This window comes from Lissotriton vulgaris, chromosome 9 (genome assembly GCF_964263255.1).
Source record: "Lissotriton vulgaris chromosome 9, aLisVul1.2, whole genome shotgun sequence".
Taxonomy (NCBI): domain Eukaryota; kingdom Metazoa; phylum Chordata; class Amphibia; order Caudata; family Salamandridae; genus Lissotriton; species Lissotriton vulgaris.
Window position 1 is genome coordinate 1,184,656,167 of NC_141697.1, and position 17,731 is coordinate 1,184,673,897.

The 17,731-nt window shown below is 43.2% G+C and overlaps 1 protein-coding gene across 1 annotated transcript in view; it reads right to left on the minus strand.

The window, feature by feature from the left end:
- The window catches only part of EFCAB12 (EF-hand calcium binding domain 12), a 103,820-nt gene that overhangs the window by 23,676 nt on the left and 62,413 nt on the right, over window positions 1-17,731 (minus strand). The window contains exon 6 of the mRNA XM_086939237.1: window positions 13,382-13,589. Within this exon, the coding sequence (XP_086795363.1) occupies window positions 13,382-13,589 (208 nt within the window). The remainder of the gene's footprint in view (window positions 1-13,381; window positions 13,590-17,731) is intronic.

The following is a 17,731-nucleotide window of genomic DNA, read 5'->3' on the forward strand; positions in this document are numbered from 1 at the left end:
TAATAAATAAATAAATAAATTGTAAGATGTAAAGCACCATGCATAAGTGAACTAAAGGGAGGATTGCTGTGATGAACTCACTATAGGGAACACATTATGGGTGTTGCATTAAGTGGAACTTAAAATATGGAACCTGACTTTGTTGGAACCTGACTTTTCTTATGGGGGCTTTGCATTTAAGTAGCAGTTGGATGTCACGCAAAATGTCATATGCATGATGTATAGATCCCACACATGAGCACACATAGAATACAGAATAGTAACACATAGGCGAAGAAGTAGCCAGACAATTTAAATACCTCTCACTCTGAACTATAGCTCTTATGGCACCAAGAAAGCAAAGTAAGTCATCACAACCCTCCCCATTTATCATATACATTTTGTCATCTATTAATTCTTTCATCCATCATTCAGTCTTTCACCATTCCGTCTGTCCTTCCATCTCTGTCCCATCCATATCCAAATCTTTTCAACCGTTTGCAAACCTATCCATCATCTATCCTTCCATCCATCATTTCACTCATCCATCCCTCTATCCACCCTTTTACTCATCCATCCATCATCCATCCATCCTTTCACCCAATCCATCCTTTCACTAATCCATCCATTCGTCCACCCATCCATCCATTCACTCATCCATCCAACCATTTACCCTTTCACCCAAGCTATCCTTTCACTCATCCATCCACTCTTCCACCCATCCATTCACTTATCCATCCAACCATTTACCTTTTCACCCATCCAGCCATCCTTTCACTTACTCATCCATCCACCCAGTCACTCATCCGTCCACCCATTCAACCTTTCACTCATCCATCCATCCATCCATCCTTTATTCCTGCTCTCCACCCTCCCTTTCACTCATCTATGCGTTCTTTGACTTATCCATCTTTATGTTCTTCTTTTCACTCATCCATGCACACATTTGCCCATCCATTCTGCCAATCATTCATCCAGGTTTTCACTCATCCAGCTATCCATCCTCCCTTTTTCTCTCCATTCCCCTTTCACTTAGCCACCCATCCTTCTATCCACCCTTCACCCATCCACCCACTCAGCCATTTACTCATCCACTCATGAATCCACCCATTGACCACTCATCCACCCTTTCACTCTTCCATCCTTTTGTCCATCTAACCTCCTCTCACTCACTCATCCATCCTTACATTCACCCTTTCACTCATCCATCTATCTATTCATTCATTCACCCTTTTACTTATCAATACATCAATCCATCCATCATTTCTCTCATCCCTCCACCCATTGACTCGTCCATCATCCAGCCTTTCATTGATCCATCCACCATTTCACTGAACCATCCACCCTTTTACCCATCCATCTACCCTTCCACCCATACATACATCTATTTATCCTCATCCATCCTTCCACTTGTGCATCCATCCATCCTTTCTCTCATTATCCATCCACCCTTTCACTCATCTATCCATCCTTTCACTCATCCATCCACCCTTTTACCCATACATCCACCATTTCACCCATCCATCTACCCTTCCACCCATACATACATCTATTTATCCTCATCCATCCTTCCACTCGTGCATCCATCCATCCTTTCTCTCATTAGCCATCCACCCTTTCACTCATCTATCCATCCTTTCACTCATCCATCCCCCCTTTTACCCATTCATCCACCATTCCACCCACCATTCCACTCATACATCCACCATTCCACCCATACATCTATTTATTTACCCTTTCTCTCATCCATCCTTCCACTCATTCACTCATCTATCCATCCTTTCTCTCAACCTTCCATTCACCCCTTCACTCATCCATTCATACTTTCACTAATCCATCCAGCCATTCACCCATTCCTTCACTTATTCACTCACCCCCTTTTCACATTAATTATGAGCTAAGCCTTTGTCTGCAGAGTTGCAGACAGAAGAGGCCCATCAAGAACTTAGCCCCTGCTGTATTTCCTAAAGCAAGGGGTGGGGTGAGGTGGGGGGAGGGTTCACCATGCCCCTGTACATAGGGAATCGGAAAACTTGGAAATCATGAGTCATGCATGATGCACAGTGCCAGGACCTCAGGTGACCGTGACAAGGTGTTGTTTCCAAGGCTTTAAGTGGGATGAAAAAACTGGGGGTCTCTCCAAGGGGCCTGTTTGATGTAATTAAGGGCGTGTCTTAAAACACTGAAGCTAAAAATATGTACTGAGCATAATGTGCAGCGACTGGCATTTTGCTGTTTCTATCATTGCATCGAGGAGTATTGTACTCATCCGTAGGTCCCTCTCAGTGAGTCTGAGAGTCAGAGTGCACGCTGCCTGCACAGGAGGCAATAGTTTATCAATATATATTACCGGCGCCAGCGGGACGGCACTCGACCCATGACCTCAGGCCTTCTGAGTCACCGCGGCGAACCTGTGCAGCACTATAGGAGCAGAGCTGCAGTACTGGCATCTGACTTCACGGCACCGGTCTCAGCTGAGCTGCCACAAGAAGTAATTAGTCATAATTATTAAGTACACACCTGAAACACTAACGGTATGTTTTAAAGGTATTAGTAAACACTTCTATGCTATATGTGATTTTAGACTACTTTTACAGCATGCACATGACACACACTGGTGCAAGTACTCTTAGGTAGCACGGACCCCGGACAGGGAGGCCGCTCAGCTACTTATGAATTATTACGGCTCACAATCTTTTTGAGATAATACTGCCAGACTGTGAACTACCCCTGGCCCCAGATGCCTCATTGTGTCGTGTGTTGCCTCAGGTTAATAATAAATTACGGGCGGCGCTGCGCGCCCTTCTGTAATCAGCAAATTAATTTTTTATTAAACCGCTGTTTTTTAAATATATTAGTCTGTGGCCGGGTTGTGACCCCTGGGCTATGTGTGTACCCTTACATTTTTGGTGCATTACAGCTGTTTTAAGGTCTTCTTAAAGTCTCTCGATGCTAAATGGGTGTAATTTCTGATATGTAAAAAGTGTTACTCGTCGTTGTTGAAATGTCACTCATAATTACTTTGAAATTATAAAAATGTCACACATAGCAATCTGTAACCTTGGCAGCTATGGCAGTGGGAGGCAAGGGGTCTCTGCTAAAACAGAAAGCGTGTCTGTTTGTTTGCTTTCGTTTTTAGCAGAGGAGACTCCTTGCCTGCACTGCAGCTGAAGCTGGAAGCTCCGTGAATTAACCCCCTCCTGGGAGAGTTAACCGAACAAAAGAACGGGCACCTCCTGCCCCATCGATCTCCCCTCGCACCCCCTCCACCCATACCAGAGTTCTACAAACAAAGGTAAGATTGGAGTGGAGTGTGCGCCCCCCCTGGGATGGTGTCGGGCCCCCCCAGGGGGGCGCGCCCCACAGATTGAAGAACTCTGCCCTACAGTGTTCCACTTATGCTGCTCTAGGTTGAGTATCAGTTTATTGTCAGTGGTTCTACTTAAATAGTTCAAATATGATATTGATGTGCACGGGAATGTAGTTCAAATACTTTGTCTAGGTTGGACCTCATTAGCGCTGAGCGTAGGTCTAAGAACCCCACAATTCCCAGTGATATCTGCACCATCATTGCACTGGGGTGCGTTCTAGCAAGTGAGCTTATATACCATACCCTAATCAGACACCATGCTTCACAGTTTCAGGCCTTCTTGGCAGACACAGAACTCAGTCCGGCCTGAAAATCAGCATGGCGTTTTGGCACATAAAGGTAAGGTCTAGCCACCGAAGGGTCAATAGTTCAAGTCCTTCCTAATTGTGCTCCCTGGGCTGTTGAGGTAATAGTAAGCATTTAAGATGGGAGAAAGAACATTCAAAATAGCAGCAGAGAAGGCATCAATAGAAGTTCCTACATCAGATCTGCCAAGGTGTCATCAGTGCTATTTGTGCATAATTCCCAAAGGACAACGTATGCTCTGTTAACAGAGGGATCCATTGGAACTCTCAAACATCTTCGAGGCTCCTGTAGCATCCATTATTCTGCTGGCAGTCCTTCCATTCCGTGCCTAGGCCGTAGGCCGACAATACTCAACTGATTCTCCATCTTGATGGTAAGTTATTGGTCACTCTTATTCAGCTCCTAATTGATATATTGGTAATAGCCATTTAGATGCACAAAAACACCCGAGAAGTGAACATCACCCCCTTGTGTGGGGATAAGACAGTACCTATTTAAGTGACGTGTTGCCTCCTTGCCCAGGAAGACCTATCAGTTTGCAGATGAATGTAGATGCTATTGAGTGTCCTGTGTTGTGGCTGTCTAGAGGGAATGGACAAATGCAGCTGTCATCCAGCCCAGCCCAGACGTGTATTGGAGGCAGCCTGTCAGGCACACAGAGCAGTTAGTGCAGAGAAATGTCCACTTTATAAAAGTTGCATTTCTTTGTTTTTTAAGAACTTTTAATTGAACACATAAGAAAGCAAAGTGGCACTTATATCACAAAGGTTATTAATGAGTACAGTGGGTGCATAATGTGGCAGAAGGCAGATTCCACAGGGTCAGAGAGCAGCATGCAGCAGAGCAACTAGCAGAAAAACAGTTCTTCAAGAAAAGCAGTCTAGATGAGCCCTTTGAGCAGCACAGCAATTCCTCTTATAGAGCTTGGTTACAAGTACAGTAGTGTCTGAATAGATGGGGTCAGAGATCCAGTGCTTATACCCAAATGTGCCTTTGATGTTGGGGTTGACTTCAAATGAGCTCCTTGGCGTTCACAGGTCCCCCTTTCAGCCCAGTCTTGTCTGCCAGCCTCACAATGGGGGTAAATTAGCTATTCATTGTGTTACTGTGTGTATGTGTGTTGTACAAATACTTTACATATTGCCTGTTTAGGTAAGCCTGACTGCTCTGTGCCAATCTAGCAGAGGGTGAGCATAGGCTAGCTCTTAGTGTATACCAGCTTACCCTGACAACAGTGGTGCTTCCTACCGGGCCTGGGTGCATACCTCAGTCATCCAGAAAACCAATTTCTAACAGTAATGATGTATTGTATTGTATTGTAATTGCATTTATATAGTGCTTACTACCCCTGACGAGGCGTCAAAGCGCTTTTTCAGCGAGTACCACGCTACTCCGGGACCCATAGAGGATTAGTGTTGAAATAGTATAGTGAAACATGCAAGTACATATTAAGGGGTGGATAGGTTAGTCAGTTATTTGGATTTGTAATGATATTAGAAGGATAGAGGAGGGAACAAAGGTTTGTATTTATATAGCGCTTGTTACCCCTGATGGGGTGTTGAAGCACGCTATTCGGGAAGACCATAAAGGATTAGTGGTGAATTAATATGGTGAAATATGAAAGTAATTTCAGTGGTGGATATTAGTCAGTTATTTGGAGTGAGAAGGATAGTGGAGGAATAAGAGGGGAAGAAAGGTTTGCATTCATATAGCACTTGTTACCTTTGATGGAGGTTGAAGCGCTTTTCTGTTGAGTAGCACGCCACTCCGGAACCCATAAAGGATTAGTGTCGAAAATTAGTATAGTAAAATATGAAGAAATTTGAGTAGTGGATATGTTATTCAGTTATTTGGGTAGAGAAGGGTAGGTGGTGGGATAGTGAAGGGTAAGAGTTTTGTATTTATATAGCGCTTGCTACCCCTGATGGGGTTTTGAAGCGCAAGTAGCATGCTACTCTGGAACCCATCAGGATTAGTGTTGAATTAGTATGGTGAAACACGAAAGTAATTTTAGTGGTGTATATGTTAATCAGTTATTTGGATTGAGAAGGGTTGGGGAGGGGTAGAAAAGAGGGAAGTGTTTAGAAAGATTTGTTTTGCTGTGACTCTGTCACTGAGGTCACCTGAACCGTGAGCAGGTTAGGGCGGTATGAACGGTGTGACCACACTGGGTACTTATTTCGGGTAGGTGCGTAGTGTTTGCAAGTATATTATGGTTTAAAAAAAACTTGCTGCCTCCCCTTCCTTGCTTCCAGCAATTTTCGGCAAAAATAAAAATGTCATGATAACTTCGGTGATTAATGTTCTTCTTAGAGAGAGACTGGAGTTTTGTCTAGTGGATGGGTTGACTCCTGGAAAGGTAGCACAGAGGGTTAATGTGCCTTCTGCAAAGAACATGCAGATCACAAAGTGCACATAATGTGTTGTATCATTTCCACTTTCTCTGGCATCAAATTTAGTCTTGGAAAAAGCCATTGATATTGATAGTGGCGAGCATCTATGTCAAAACTGAGGCACTGTTGATATTTTTCCATGATAAAAATATGAAAGTAGGTGCCTTGGAGGCCTACACTTTGTCATGAATGTCATCATAAAGCCATGCACATCTGTGCCTACAAACCATTCCTACCTCTAGCTGTGGTATCGGCTAGGTATTTATTGATTATCGGTTGCAGCAAAGCAGCTTTCATGACATCTGATGTCCAGGAAAGAATCTCATCAGCAATCTCAGGTGGAAAAATGGATCCAAATTGTTAAATCTTGTTGACGGTTTCAAGGCTGTAACAATAAGTAACTGTGGTGGTGTTTGAGTCTGGGCAAAAGAAGTACTTTGGTAGCATTTCTTCTCTCACTTTAGCCATGCCTTAGCCTGTGTGTTCAGCTGTGTTGTGGGCAGATGGCTTGGCCTTTACCCCTGCCCATGGTTACTGTGGCATCTTCTGACTTGGCTAGGGGCTTTTCCATTACTAAGAAAGGCTCATAATTTGCAGTAATACTTTCTATCCCAATTTTTTGAACCTTCTGGCTCTGAATGTAGGGTGTACAGTATCCTTGTGATGGCTGATTGTTCAATAATGGCCTCCTCCATAGATAGTGATATAGTGAAGGCTTAGACAAATTCAAAGATGCAAGCCTATAAAACAGTGTAGACAAATACAGAGTGATTGTGATATCAAGCCCAGTACCTGACTGGTGTTTAACTTAACACTTTCAAGCTATTTGGTGGATGAGGTTTGCCCTGCTTCCCTAAGTTCAGAACCCATACAAAAATGTGGCTCTTTAGTTAGATCCTCCCCAGATGCAGACAGAAGTTAAACTGGCTGCTGGGTGTCGAGTCCAAAGTACTGCAGCTGTGCTTTTATTTATTTCCTTAGGACATCACCATTTAAGGCTAGAATAGATGATTTTAAAATGGAGCTGGATGTCTTTTTTTTGTCAAGAAATTACAAAGTGTTTTTTAAGGTCAGCTTTTAAATTACTGGTGGTTCAAAATGTATTTTACTTTGTTAGGTTTACCGTTTGATGCCTACAAATTTCTGGACAAGGTAATGCCAAAGGTTTGCTCATTGTCTTGCGCAGGGTTTGAAAAACATAGATATTTCTTTTCAAGGGTGTTTACAGCAGCAGCAAGTATGGATGGATATAACTACTGACTATTTGGATGACTTTTTTTCTGCTGCTGGCAAGGAAGTGGATGACTGTAAGGGGGTTTTAGAGAATTTTCAGGGTTCGATGGAGGAGTTGGGGGTGCCTTTGGCACTAGAAGAGACAGAGATCCCAGGTTTGCAGTTGACACATTTTTGGGATTGAAACTGGATTGAGGGACAATGGAAGTGAAGATGCCTTAGGCTAATGTGGGTAATATGCTGAAGATGTAGCTGAGGAATGTGCAGGTCCTTTTGCCCTATCAGAACTTTGCATGTTGGGTTGTGTGAGTAGATCGGTCACTCTGTAGGCACTGAGCGCTGGCAATGTGTGGAGCGATATTGTTGCATTATCTACCAGCGTGAAAGCAGTTTTATGGGTTTGGGTGACATGTTTGAGAAAATGTAACTGTGTGATGGCATGGTCATTGGAAAAAGAAATGGAATGACCAGTTCACATTTTTGTCAGATGATGCTGTTGTGTGTTTACACAATATCATGTACTATCTATGGCCTTGGAGCTAGCCAGGACACAGCCGTTGAGCCCCGACTGGCTGTATTAATTACATGCACACACATACATCGATTTATGTTTTTCATGTTATGATAGTTGCTCTTTCAGTCATATAAATATATATCTAAAATGGTATACTACTTATATTGGCAAAGCTTTCTTTTGCATAAATACAGATGTATAAGGCTGTATATTATTCCATGAAATTCTCCTCATGATAATGCAGCATTACGCGGACAACTTCGGATAGTCCTTGTGCAAAACGACTACAAATACCAACTGTGCTCTCTTCCAGGAAGAGAGGGTATTCATTTGCACCAGGGAGGATTATTAGGGCCTGTGTTAAACAAGATCAACTCAAGCTTGCCATTAGGTATGCAACTGCTGCATTTGACCTCTCACAATAGCAGACTTTTTAGCTGCAAGCACTTAGTTGGAGGAAGAAGAAAAACACATATGATATATTTCTTCGTAATATTTATGTTGTTTATGTTTTCTATTGCCACAGTAAGTTTGATATTTGCTGCCCTTACTTAGCATATACTGTAGTACTTTGGCTTGTAATAACACACTCTAAAAGCAGTAGTCTAAATGTATTGTGTGTGTATTAACTTAGGGAATAAAGTATAGGGAGCCTAAAAATGTAACCTGTTCATCTATGGCACGTCTGCATGTTTCTAAAGTGGATACTTTTACCAGGTAGTTTATGGCAGATGTTCACTGGATACCTGTCTGTTTCCTCTGCTCCAGATAGTAAGTTGGTATGCCAGTACAGCCTAGGAGCAAAGAGAAATCTACTAGGTGTGACCAAGATTGCTTGGCAACATGTCAGTGTGGGTGACGTGGATTTTGGCTTATTTCCCTTGGTCAGGTGGTGTGTGAGCAATGGTTAACTCAGTGTAGAAAGGACTTGTTGACCTTTTGGAATTTTTCCTGCTGGTGGTGGGTATTGTGTGAGAAGGTTGCCAAACAGTAGGTGACTTTTAATGTTGATAATAAGGCTGTGGTAGTGCTAGTGAAAAGGAAGGTGGCAAAGAATGAGAGGATATTAAGGCTGCTAATCGTGTTTGTATTGGGCTGCTTAATGCTCAGTATGATTTTAGGACAAGGCATATTCCAAGTATAGGCAGATATTGCAGATGTTTCATCCGCATTGACAGAGGAGGACATGAGGTGGAGATGTTGGGTGACAGTGGCTATCCTTCAGAAGGGGGTGGTTTATTGGGAAATGTGTTTTTCTATTGGGGGGCAGTGGTTGTTAAGCTGTACACAGTATGGATATTTATATTTTCTATGGCATTTTGGATACTGGAATTTCTAGGGTGTGAAAGGGAACTGGGGCTACAATGGGAGGAAGTTTGTGATGGGGCATCTGCATTACATATTTGACTCAGGAAGCCCAATGCAGATCTGGTGTGAAAGAGAAAGCAGTGTATTTAAGGGATCCTGGAGATAGGAACATTCATCTGGTTCGTGTTTGAAAGGAATTATTATATTTATGGATTTACAGATGCTATCTTTATACATATGAAGGGGTAGACCGTGCCCAGTTTTAGAGACTCAGGGAGTTAAAGTCTGCTTTGGAAAGGTTGGGTCTCAGATAATGGTACTGTTTCTTTACAGATAGAGTTTGTGACAAAGGATTGCAGGATTGGATTTTCTGATAAACAACTGAAGGACATTTGGTGGATGTCAGATTACATAAAGATATATGTCTAACCAGAGGGGGGTTTGTATCGGTAGTGTTAATGCTGTAATATTTTCACTCCCCCCAAATTTTGCCTCATCCCAACCCAAACAATGGGATAATGCGGGTAAGGATGGTTGGACACCCCCTGTTAAATGAGTGGCCATACAGGTCTATGCATAATTGAATAGAATTGGTTCCAATGAGAATATGAAGGAAAGCAACAAAGTAATTGATGAGTGGCATGTCCTGAAGGAAGGTGATGCCGGCATTTTGCACAAGATTGGGTGTTGAAAGGATTAAACATAAATACATTAAATTTAAAGAATATGATTTATTTAGGAAAGATGGAGTGCATCTATTGTCCTTGTGGAATGTGTACTAACTATATTATGGAAGTGCAGGATGTGATAGCCCATTTCCTGCTATAGACGTCATTGGGCTAACTAGGAAATTATGATGTGACGATAGTGCATGGGGGGAAGGCAGCTGATCAGTGAGGCTGTAAGACGACACCAGAGGAACTGTAGAAGAGTTTAGGGGATACAGAAAAGGAGAGCAGTTGAGGAATAAAGAGAAGAAGATCAAAGGATGGTTAGGGGACAACTCAGGGTGAAAAAGAATGGGAAACATTTAAGGTTGTTGGGGATTGGTGATTATGTGTTGAAGGAAACGTTGCCTTGTATGCATCCATACAGCATTATTAAGATGGGATCATTAGACAGTAGGACTTTTCAATGGATTATATGTGAAAGTATGTGAAGGATGTACACAGCTGTCAACATCCTACCAGGGAGGGAGTTAAAGAAAATGTAGTGTGTACAGGTGAGAGGGTGCATTGTCTGTGGGGGGGAGAAGGGTGAAGCCAAGGAGATGCAAAGAATTACGTGCAGAAGAGAGTGAAAAGAAGGTGCTGAAGAGGAAAGAGATGAGGTGAAAGATATACAGATTGGGATCTTTTTAGAACGAGCTGAGGAGAAAAAGAGAGTAAATGTCTAACCAAGAGACTGCTGAATAGAGCGGTGAGAACAGGAGAATCAGGAGTGACTAAGACACTCCGAAGACCTTGACCCTTCCACACTCCAGAGTAAAGTTGAATTCACAGTCTTCTGAAAGAGTTTAAATTACTGTGTGTGTTCTATCTATCTATCTATCTATCTATCTATCTATCTATCTATCTATCTATCTATCTATCTATCTATCTATCTATCTATCTATCTATCTATCTATATCTATCTATCTATCTATCTATCTATCTATCTATCTATCTATCTATCTATCTATCTGTCTGTCTATCTATCTATCTATCTATCTATCTATCTATCTATCTATCTATCTATCTATATATTGTGACCAAGAACAACTTGTTGTTCGAAACGCGTTATCCCTCGACTTTTTGATTTGCCAAATAAACATCATTTTGGAAGAACTACGGGCTCGTCTGAATTCTCTGACCTGAATTCTGCTTTTCGGATATATATATATATACTAGCAGCCCGTCCCGACGTTGTCCGGGTATGAATCGCTGCAGGCCAGTAGTATATTGTTTTGTAGGATTTCGTTTTGATAGCATTTCTTATCTGTGACAGGCCTGTGAAACGCTCCGATTCACAGTGCACTGTAGATGCACTTAAGAGTGCGCGTTCAGTAGTGTGTGAACTCGAGTTTCCCTACTTTATTTTTCCTTGCATTATTATATAGCGCGAACTCGACAACATGGCATGAGCACAATTTACATTACAGAAGAACACATTCATTTGTGGTAGGCACAGGGAGACAAAGCGATTTGCCTGGAATCACAGGATGTTGAGCTGATGCCGAGATTCGAACGTAGCTCCCCAGCTCTAAAGTTCGCAATTCTAGAACTTGTGGCGGGAGGTTTGGCTAAAAGTGTATGTTGGTGCTGGCCATCAATGAGAGAGACCTGTGCATTTTTCAAATAGGTTGTGAAAAAATATGAGTATGTTGCTGGAGATGTGGGCCGCCGTGCCACCAATGTACTTAACGGGGGAGGGTAAACACCCATTATTCCGCAACTTTCTTTCCGCATACCATCACTCCGCATACTTTCATTACGAAAGTACCATGACTCCGCAATGCCATTATAACGCATGGCATTACATTATATATGCTTTTACCACACATACATTTACAACGAAATTCGTTGTAAATGCATGAATGGTAAAAACATGTTTTTTTTTAATGTTTGGATAAGGTAAGTATGGGTATAGGGGTATATGCTTTGGGGTACTGAGGTATATGTTTTGGGGTGTTTGGGTATTTTAAGGCTTCAGATATAGTTTTGGGTTATGGGGTACAGGGGTAGTTTTAGGGTTATGGGATAGGTATGGGTTTTGGGGTACAGGGGTATTTTAAGGGTTCAGGGCTAGGTTTGGGTTTTGGGGTACAGGGGTATTTTTAGGGTTCAGGGCTAGGTTTGGGTTTTGGGGTACAGGGGTATTTTAGGGTTCAGGGGTAGGTTTGGGTTTTGGGGTACAGAGGTATTTTATGGTTCAGGGCTAGGTTTGGGTTTTGGGGTACAGGGGTATTTTTAGGGTTCAGGGGTAGCTTTGGGTTTTGGGGTACAGGGGTATTTTAGGGTTCAGGGGTAGGTTTGGGTTTTGGGGTACAGAGGTATTTTAGGGTGCAGGGGTAGGTTTGGGTTTTGGGGTACAGGGTTATTTTTATGGTTCAGGGCTAGGTTTGGGTTTTGGGGTACAGGGGTGTTTTTGGGGTTCAGGGGTAGGTTTGGGTTTTGAGGCACAGGTGTATTTATAGGGTTCAGGGCTAGGTTTGGGGTTTGGGGTACATGGGTATTTTTAGGGTTTCGGGATAGGTTTGGGTTTTGGGGTACAGGGGTATTTTTAGGGTTCAGGGCTAGGTTTGGGTTTTGGGGTACAGAGGTATTTTAGGGTTCAGGGGTAGGTTTGGGTTTTGGGGTACAGGGGTATTTTTAGGGTTCAGGGCTAGGTTTGGGTTTTGGGGTACAGGGGTGTTTTTAGGGTTCAGGGGTAGGTTTGGGTTTTGAGGTACAGGGGTATTTATAGGGTTCAGGGCTAGGTTTGGGTTTTGGGGTACAGGGGTATTTTTGGGGTTTAGGGATAGGTTTGGGTTTTGGGGTACAGGGTATACTTATAGGGTTAAGATGGGTTAGTGTTTAAGGGGTATTTTAAGGATTAAGGGTGGGCTATGATTATGGGGTGCAGGGGTATTTAAAGGGAGCAGGGTTGACACCCGGAGCTGGAATGTACAGAACCTGGGAAGAAAAAACAATGAAATATTGGGCACAACGCTCGCTTTCTTTTCCGTAATCCCGCGCCCCGCACACGCCCACGTCCCCAGCACACGCCCACAGCACACGATATGAGACATGGCATGAAGGGCAGAACGTAACACACACCCCCAGCGTTTGTCACGCCCCAGCACACGCCCACAGCACAACGTAGACACGCCCACAAGGGACTACTTTGCTGGCACGGTTCTTTTACCTTTTAAATGTATATGGTGGGCGTCTGCATATCCCATGTCCTTCTGCTGCAACTGCCCTTTCCAACGCTGTATTGGGTGTTGTGATTGGTGCTGTGGTTCCTGAGATTACCCGCCTCAAAGGTTTGGGCTCTCTCTTTATTAGATTACTATAGATATATATATATATATATATATATATATATATATATATATATATATATATATATATATATATATATATATATATATATATATGTATATTTATGCACACACAGAACTATAAAAAACACACATGCACACAATCTGAGTGATAGCCTGTTGTACGTGACCCACCATATTTATCTGTGGCCCCCTTTTGTGCCGCCCTAAAAATCGCATCTAGAGACGCCACTTCTAAAGCTTTTTTTTCTTACCTTGCTCAAGTAATTCCTCCGACAAAGGAACATTATACTTGTGGCAGAGCTGCAAAATGTCCATGTACTCCAGGAGGACTTCACGCCTGAAGTGGTTCACCATATCCCCGTGCTCAGGGCCAAGTGTGGAGGGCATTGAGTGCTGGTCTATGGCTGCATTCCCAGACTGGACTACACCGCAATGGTCCACCCATTCCTTCAGCTTGCTCTATAGGGAACAAAACACACATGGGCCTAAGCCCTCAGTCACCTCCTTTGGGTTAGAAGCAAGGGTGCAGTTGTCATTCATACAGCAGGGGCAGTGGTACTCTGCTCCAATGGTATAAGAGTCCACTTCACTCCACTGATGTCTGCTTTTAGTGTTACAATACGGCATAGGGGACCATCATCACGCACCTGAACCTCAACATCCATCATAATGTAAAACCTACATCTCCCCCAAATGTATCAATTCACTAAAAAACACAATGAAATGGATAACGATGTTGCACAAGACAGATGAGCTGCAGGTAAGGTTTTACAAAACTCCCTTGGGTACACCACATTACAGTTCAGTACTAATACAACCCAGAACAACTTAGAAATTTAGTTTGAGCTGTTCAATTGATGACACCTAGGACTCCCAACCCCAGGATGCACTATGTTGGTAAATAAAAACCTGGAAGCCGGTATCCCTAATGCCATAGTGTCATCTGGTAACCTAAACTTCTGGATGGACAATTCGTGTGACTCAGGCATCCACTCCAATTTATTTATGTGTTTTTATATAGCGCGTACTTTACCCGAAGGTGTCAGAGCACTTAAAAATAGAACCAGTTACATTACATAAGGACTTCAGAGTACATGAATTACATAAAATATAAACAGATAAACTCAAAAATAACAGAATTAATTATTAGTTTGAGCTGTTCAATTTAGTTTGAGCTGTTCAATTGATGACACCTAGGACTCCCAACCCCAGGATGCACTATGTTGGTAAATAAAAACCTGGAAGCCGGCATCTCTAATGCCATAGTGTCATCTGGTAACCTAAACTTCTGGATGGACAATACATGTGAATCAGGCATCCACTCCAATTTATTTATGTGTTTTTATATAGCGCGTACTTTACCCGAAAGTGTCAGAGCACTTAACAATAGAACCAGTTACATTACATAAGGACTTCAGAGTACATGAATTACATAAAATATAAACAGATAAACTCAAAAATGACACCCAGGACTCCTAACCCCAGGATGCACTAGGTTGGTAAATAAAAACCTGGAAGCCGGCATCCCTAATGCCATAGTGTCATCTGGTAACCTAAACTTCTGGATGGACAATACATGTGAATCAGGCATCCACTCCAATTTATTTATGTGTTTTTATATAGCGCGTACTTTACCCGAAGGTGTCAGAGCACTTAAAAATAGAACCAGTTACATTACATAAGAACTTCAGAGTACATGAATTACATAAAATATAAACAGATAAACTCAAAAATAATAGAATTAAGTTCATATGTCTACTACAGATAATTGTGGTTAGAGTTACATATATACAAGTTGCAAATTCCCTCGCAGCGATTAAGGTTGGACAAATGTATATTTCATATTTACAGAGCATGATCTTCTTGCCATTGCTGGGGTACTTGCGGTGCAGGTTCAGCTAGGCATTCAGGGTGCTGTTCCACTCATGGGTGGTGTTCTTGGGCCTGGAGGGATCGCCAAGCTGGTGCTGGCCATAGAGGTAGAAGGCCAGGTGGTGGTGGGCTGTTTTTGAGCTCGTGCCAGACACCAACTATGGGAACGGGGTAAGCTTGGCACTGTATGGCATGAAGGCACCATAGCATGTGTAGAAGAGTTCATAAATGGAGGAAAGGTAGTCATTGGTTTGGTGCTGTAGGAGACAGACAGGAGTCGTGGGAGCTGGCCTGTCTGTTGTGCACCGCTTGACGGCATTAATGCAGAGAGACTTGGGCAGCGCGAACAGGCGGGGCGGGCAGGTGATAGTATCAGAGACAGGAAAGACAGCCCTGATAAAGTATCCCGGCCGTAGATGAGCCGCAGGGTACCCTGGGGAGCACTGCTGGCATTTTCAGCCGAGCTGCGTCAGACTCCAAGATAGAGGAGGGCAGCGTTGGTCCCACTCCTTGATCATCCACCCCTTACTCGCCATCTTGTTGATCAGGGTGCTCTGAATGGGGTGAGATGTCCTCCACGCTTGTTGTTCCTGTTGCCTCAATGCTCCTGGGACCTTGAGAATGGTTTATAGCGCCGGAGCCAGCTCAGCGACGCGGGAGGCTGGTAGCAGAGGAATGCAGGGGTGGGACCATCATGGCCACCTCATTCACTTGATCAGCCTCTCCGGCAAGTCGCAGGCAGGCAGGGGAGCAACTGGTACAGTGTCAGGGAACCCCTGCTGTTGGTCAATCCTATCTGATTTGCACCCACAGTAATGATATTACAAGACAGGAGGCTCATGTTATGCAACCTCTTTCATTGCTGTTTATTGAATAGCACCTTCAAAGCACTGCATTTCCCATCGTCCTGCAGGAAGCCACGACATAAAGAAATTACATCAATCCTCTATAAAAAGGGGCAGTCCAACCAACGCGTCCCTTTTCTTGCTGCATGAGTTAAGTACATGTTACGCCCTTGTACTGTGTTAGATAGAGTTTCTGGGAGAAGGGTATTTTGCTATTAAGTATATTTGAAGGTGTCAGGAGGCTGTTTGCAGCCCTGCCTTGTTAAACGTGGGGTTTATGTATTGTTGGTGTATTGGGCCCTGTAGCATGAAATAAAGGACCATGCACTTTGGTGTTCTGCTTGTGGTCCAAAACCTAACAGACGGTCAGTCAGGGCGTTGAACACTTTAAAGCAGACGCATTGACTGACTGACGGACCGTCGGTTACCAAGCCGTGCCTATAGCAGGAGATACACATTATACAAAATGGCCAGGGCACTCTGGGAGTTTTGTCTCTGCCAAGGGATATCTCTAAAAATAGAATATTTGCCAGGGGCACACACCTGGGTGGCAGACTGGTATTCAAGGAACCTCCATGATGCTAACAACTGGCATCTGAATGGGCAGATCTAACCATGGCTTGGGGTCCATTCGACATAGACCTATTGCCTCTAAGCTAATCGCTCAGTTCAACAGATATTTCAGTTGGAGGCCAGATCTGGAAGCTTTAGCGACATACTATTTTTCTGCAGAAGTGGTCACATGGAAATCACTATTCTTTTCTGTCTTTTAATAATAATACCCAGGATTGCGTAGCAGGTGGGCAGGCAGTTACCAAGTGAGGTCTTGATAGCACAACTGTGCACGACACAACCTTGGTATCCCTCCACTTAGAGCTTGAGGAGGATAACCCGATTCCCACAATTACTCAGGCTCCTCAGCGGCAATACCGTAAGCTTGCTCCGGGGAGCAACCTGAAACTGGTGGCATGGAACCTTGCAGGTTGCTCTAAGACATGCCAGGACTTTTGAAGCCTCCTTCAGGCTATATAAAAAGCCTCATTGGCACAAGACACATTGAAAGCATATAATTCAGCCTGGGAAGTTTGGAATGGCAGGTGCATGGATCCTATTTCATCAGATGTCATAAAATGTTTACATTTCTTGGCCTTTCTAGTGGCTGGTCAAAAGTCTTGTGGGAATTTTAATGGGTACAGCTCAGTGACATCGACAGGACATCAAAGAGTTTATGGTAAACTTGATAGGGAACACCTTTTGATTTGCAGGTTGATGAAAGGGATTATATATACAAATCCTACTAAACCCAGCTATTCCGTGTTATGGGATGTGAATTTGGCATTACAAATGTTCCAATTATGGAGTTATAATGATCATTTTTCTTTGAAGTTATTATCAGGCAAGTTGGTTATGCTACTTTGTCCAGTATCATTTAGGAGGGTTTCAGATGTTAGATCTTTGGATGTTTCTACAATGCATTTCTCACCGATTGAGGTTGACTTTACCATTACAAGGAGTAACAAGTATGCCTCTACCTCTACAGAGATTCTGTTATTCCCCTAGCGCCCTAGATTATGTGTTGTGAAGTGCATTAGGCATTATGTTGAGTTGACTGAAGCCCTTATAACCTTTTCCCTGCAGTTATTGGTTTAATTAAGCACATTGTTCTCTCCGGTGTCCGCAACCACCCTTAGCAGATGGGTTAAGGGGTCAATGGCGCTTGTGGGGGTGAACACAAGCCGTGTGGGACTCACTCAGCCCAGAGTACTCTGGCATCAAGAGTAGTGGCTAGATTAAAGGATATCATTAAATCAGAAGATTGGTCTACAGTGTCAACGTTTAAGACTTTTTATGGGAAGCCAGTTCATTACTCTGTAAATGCCAGTT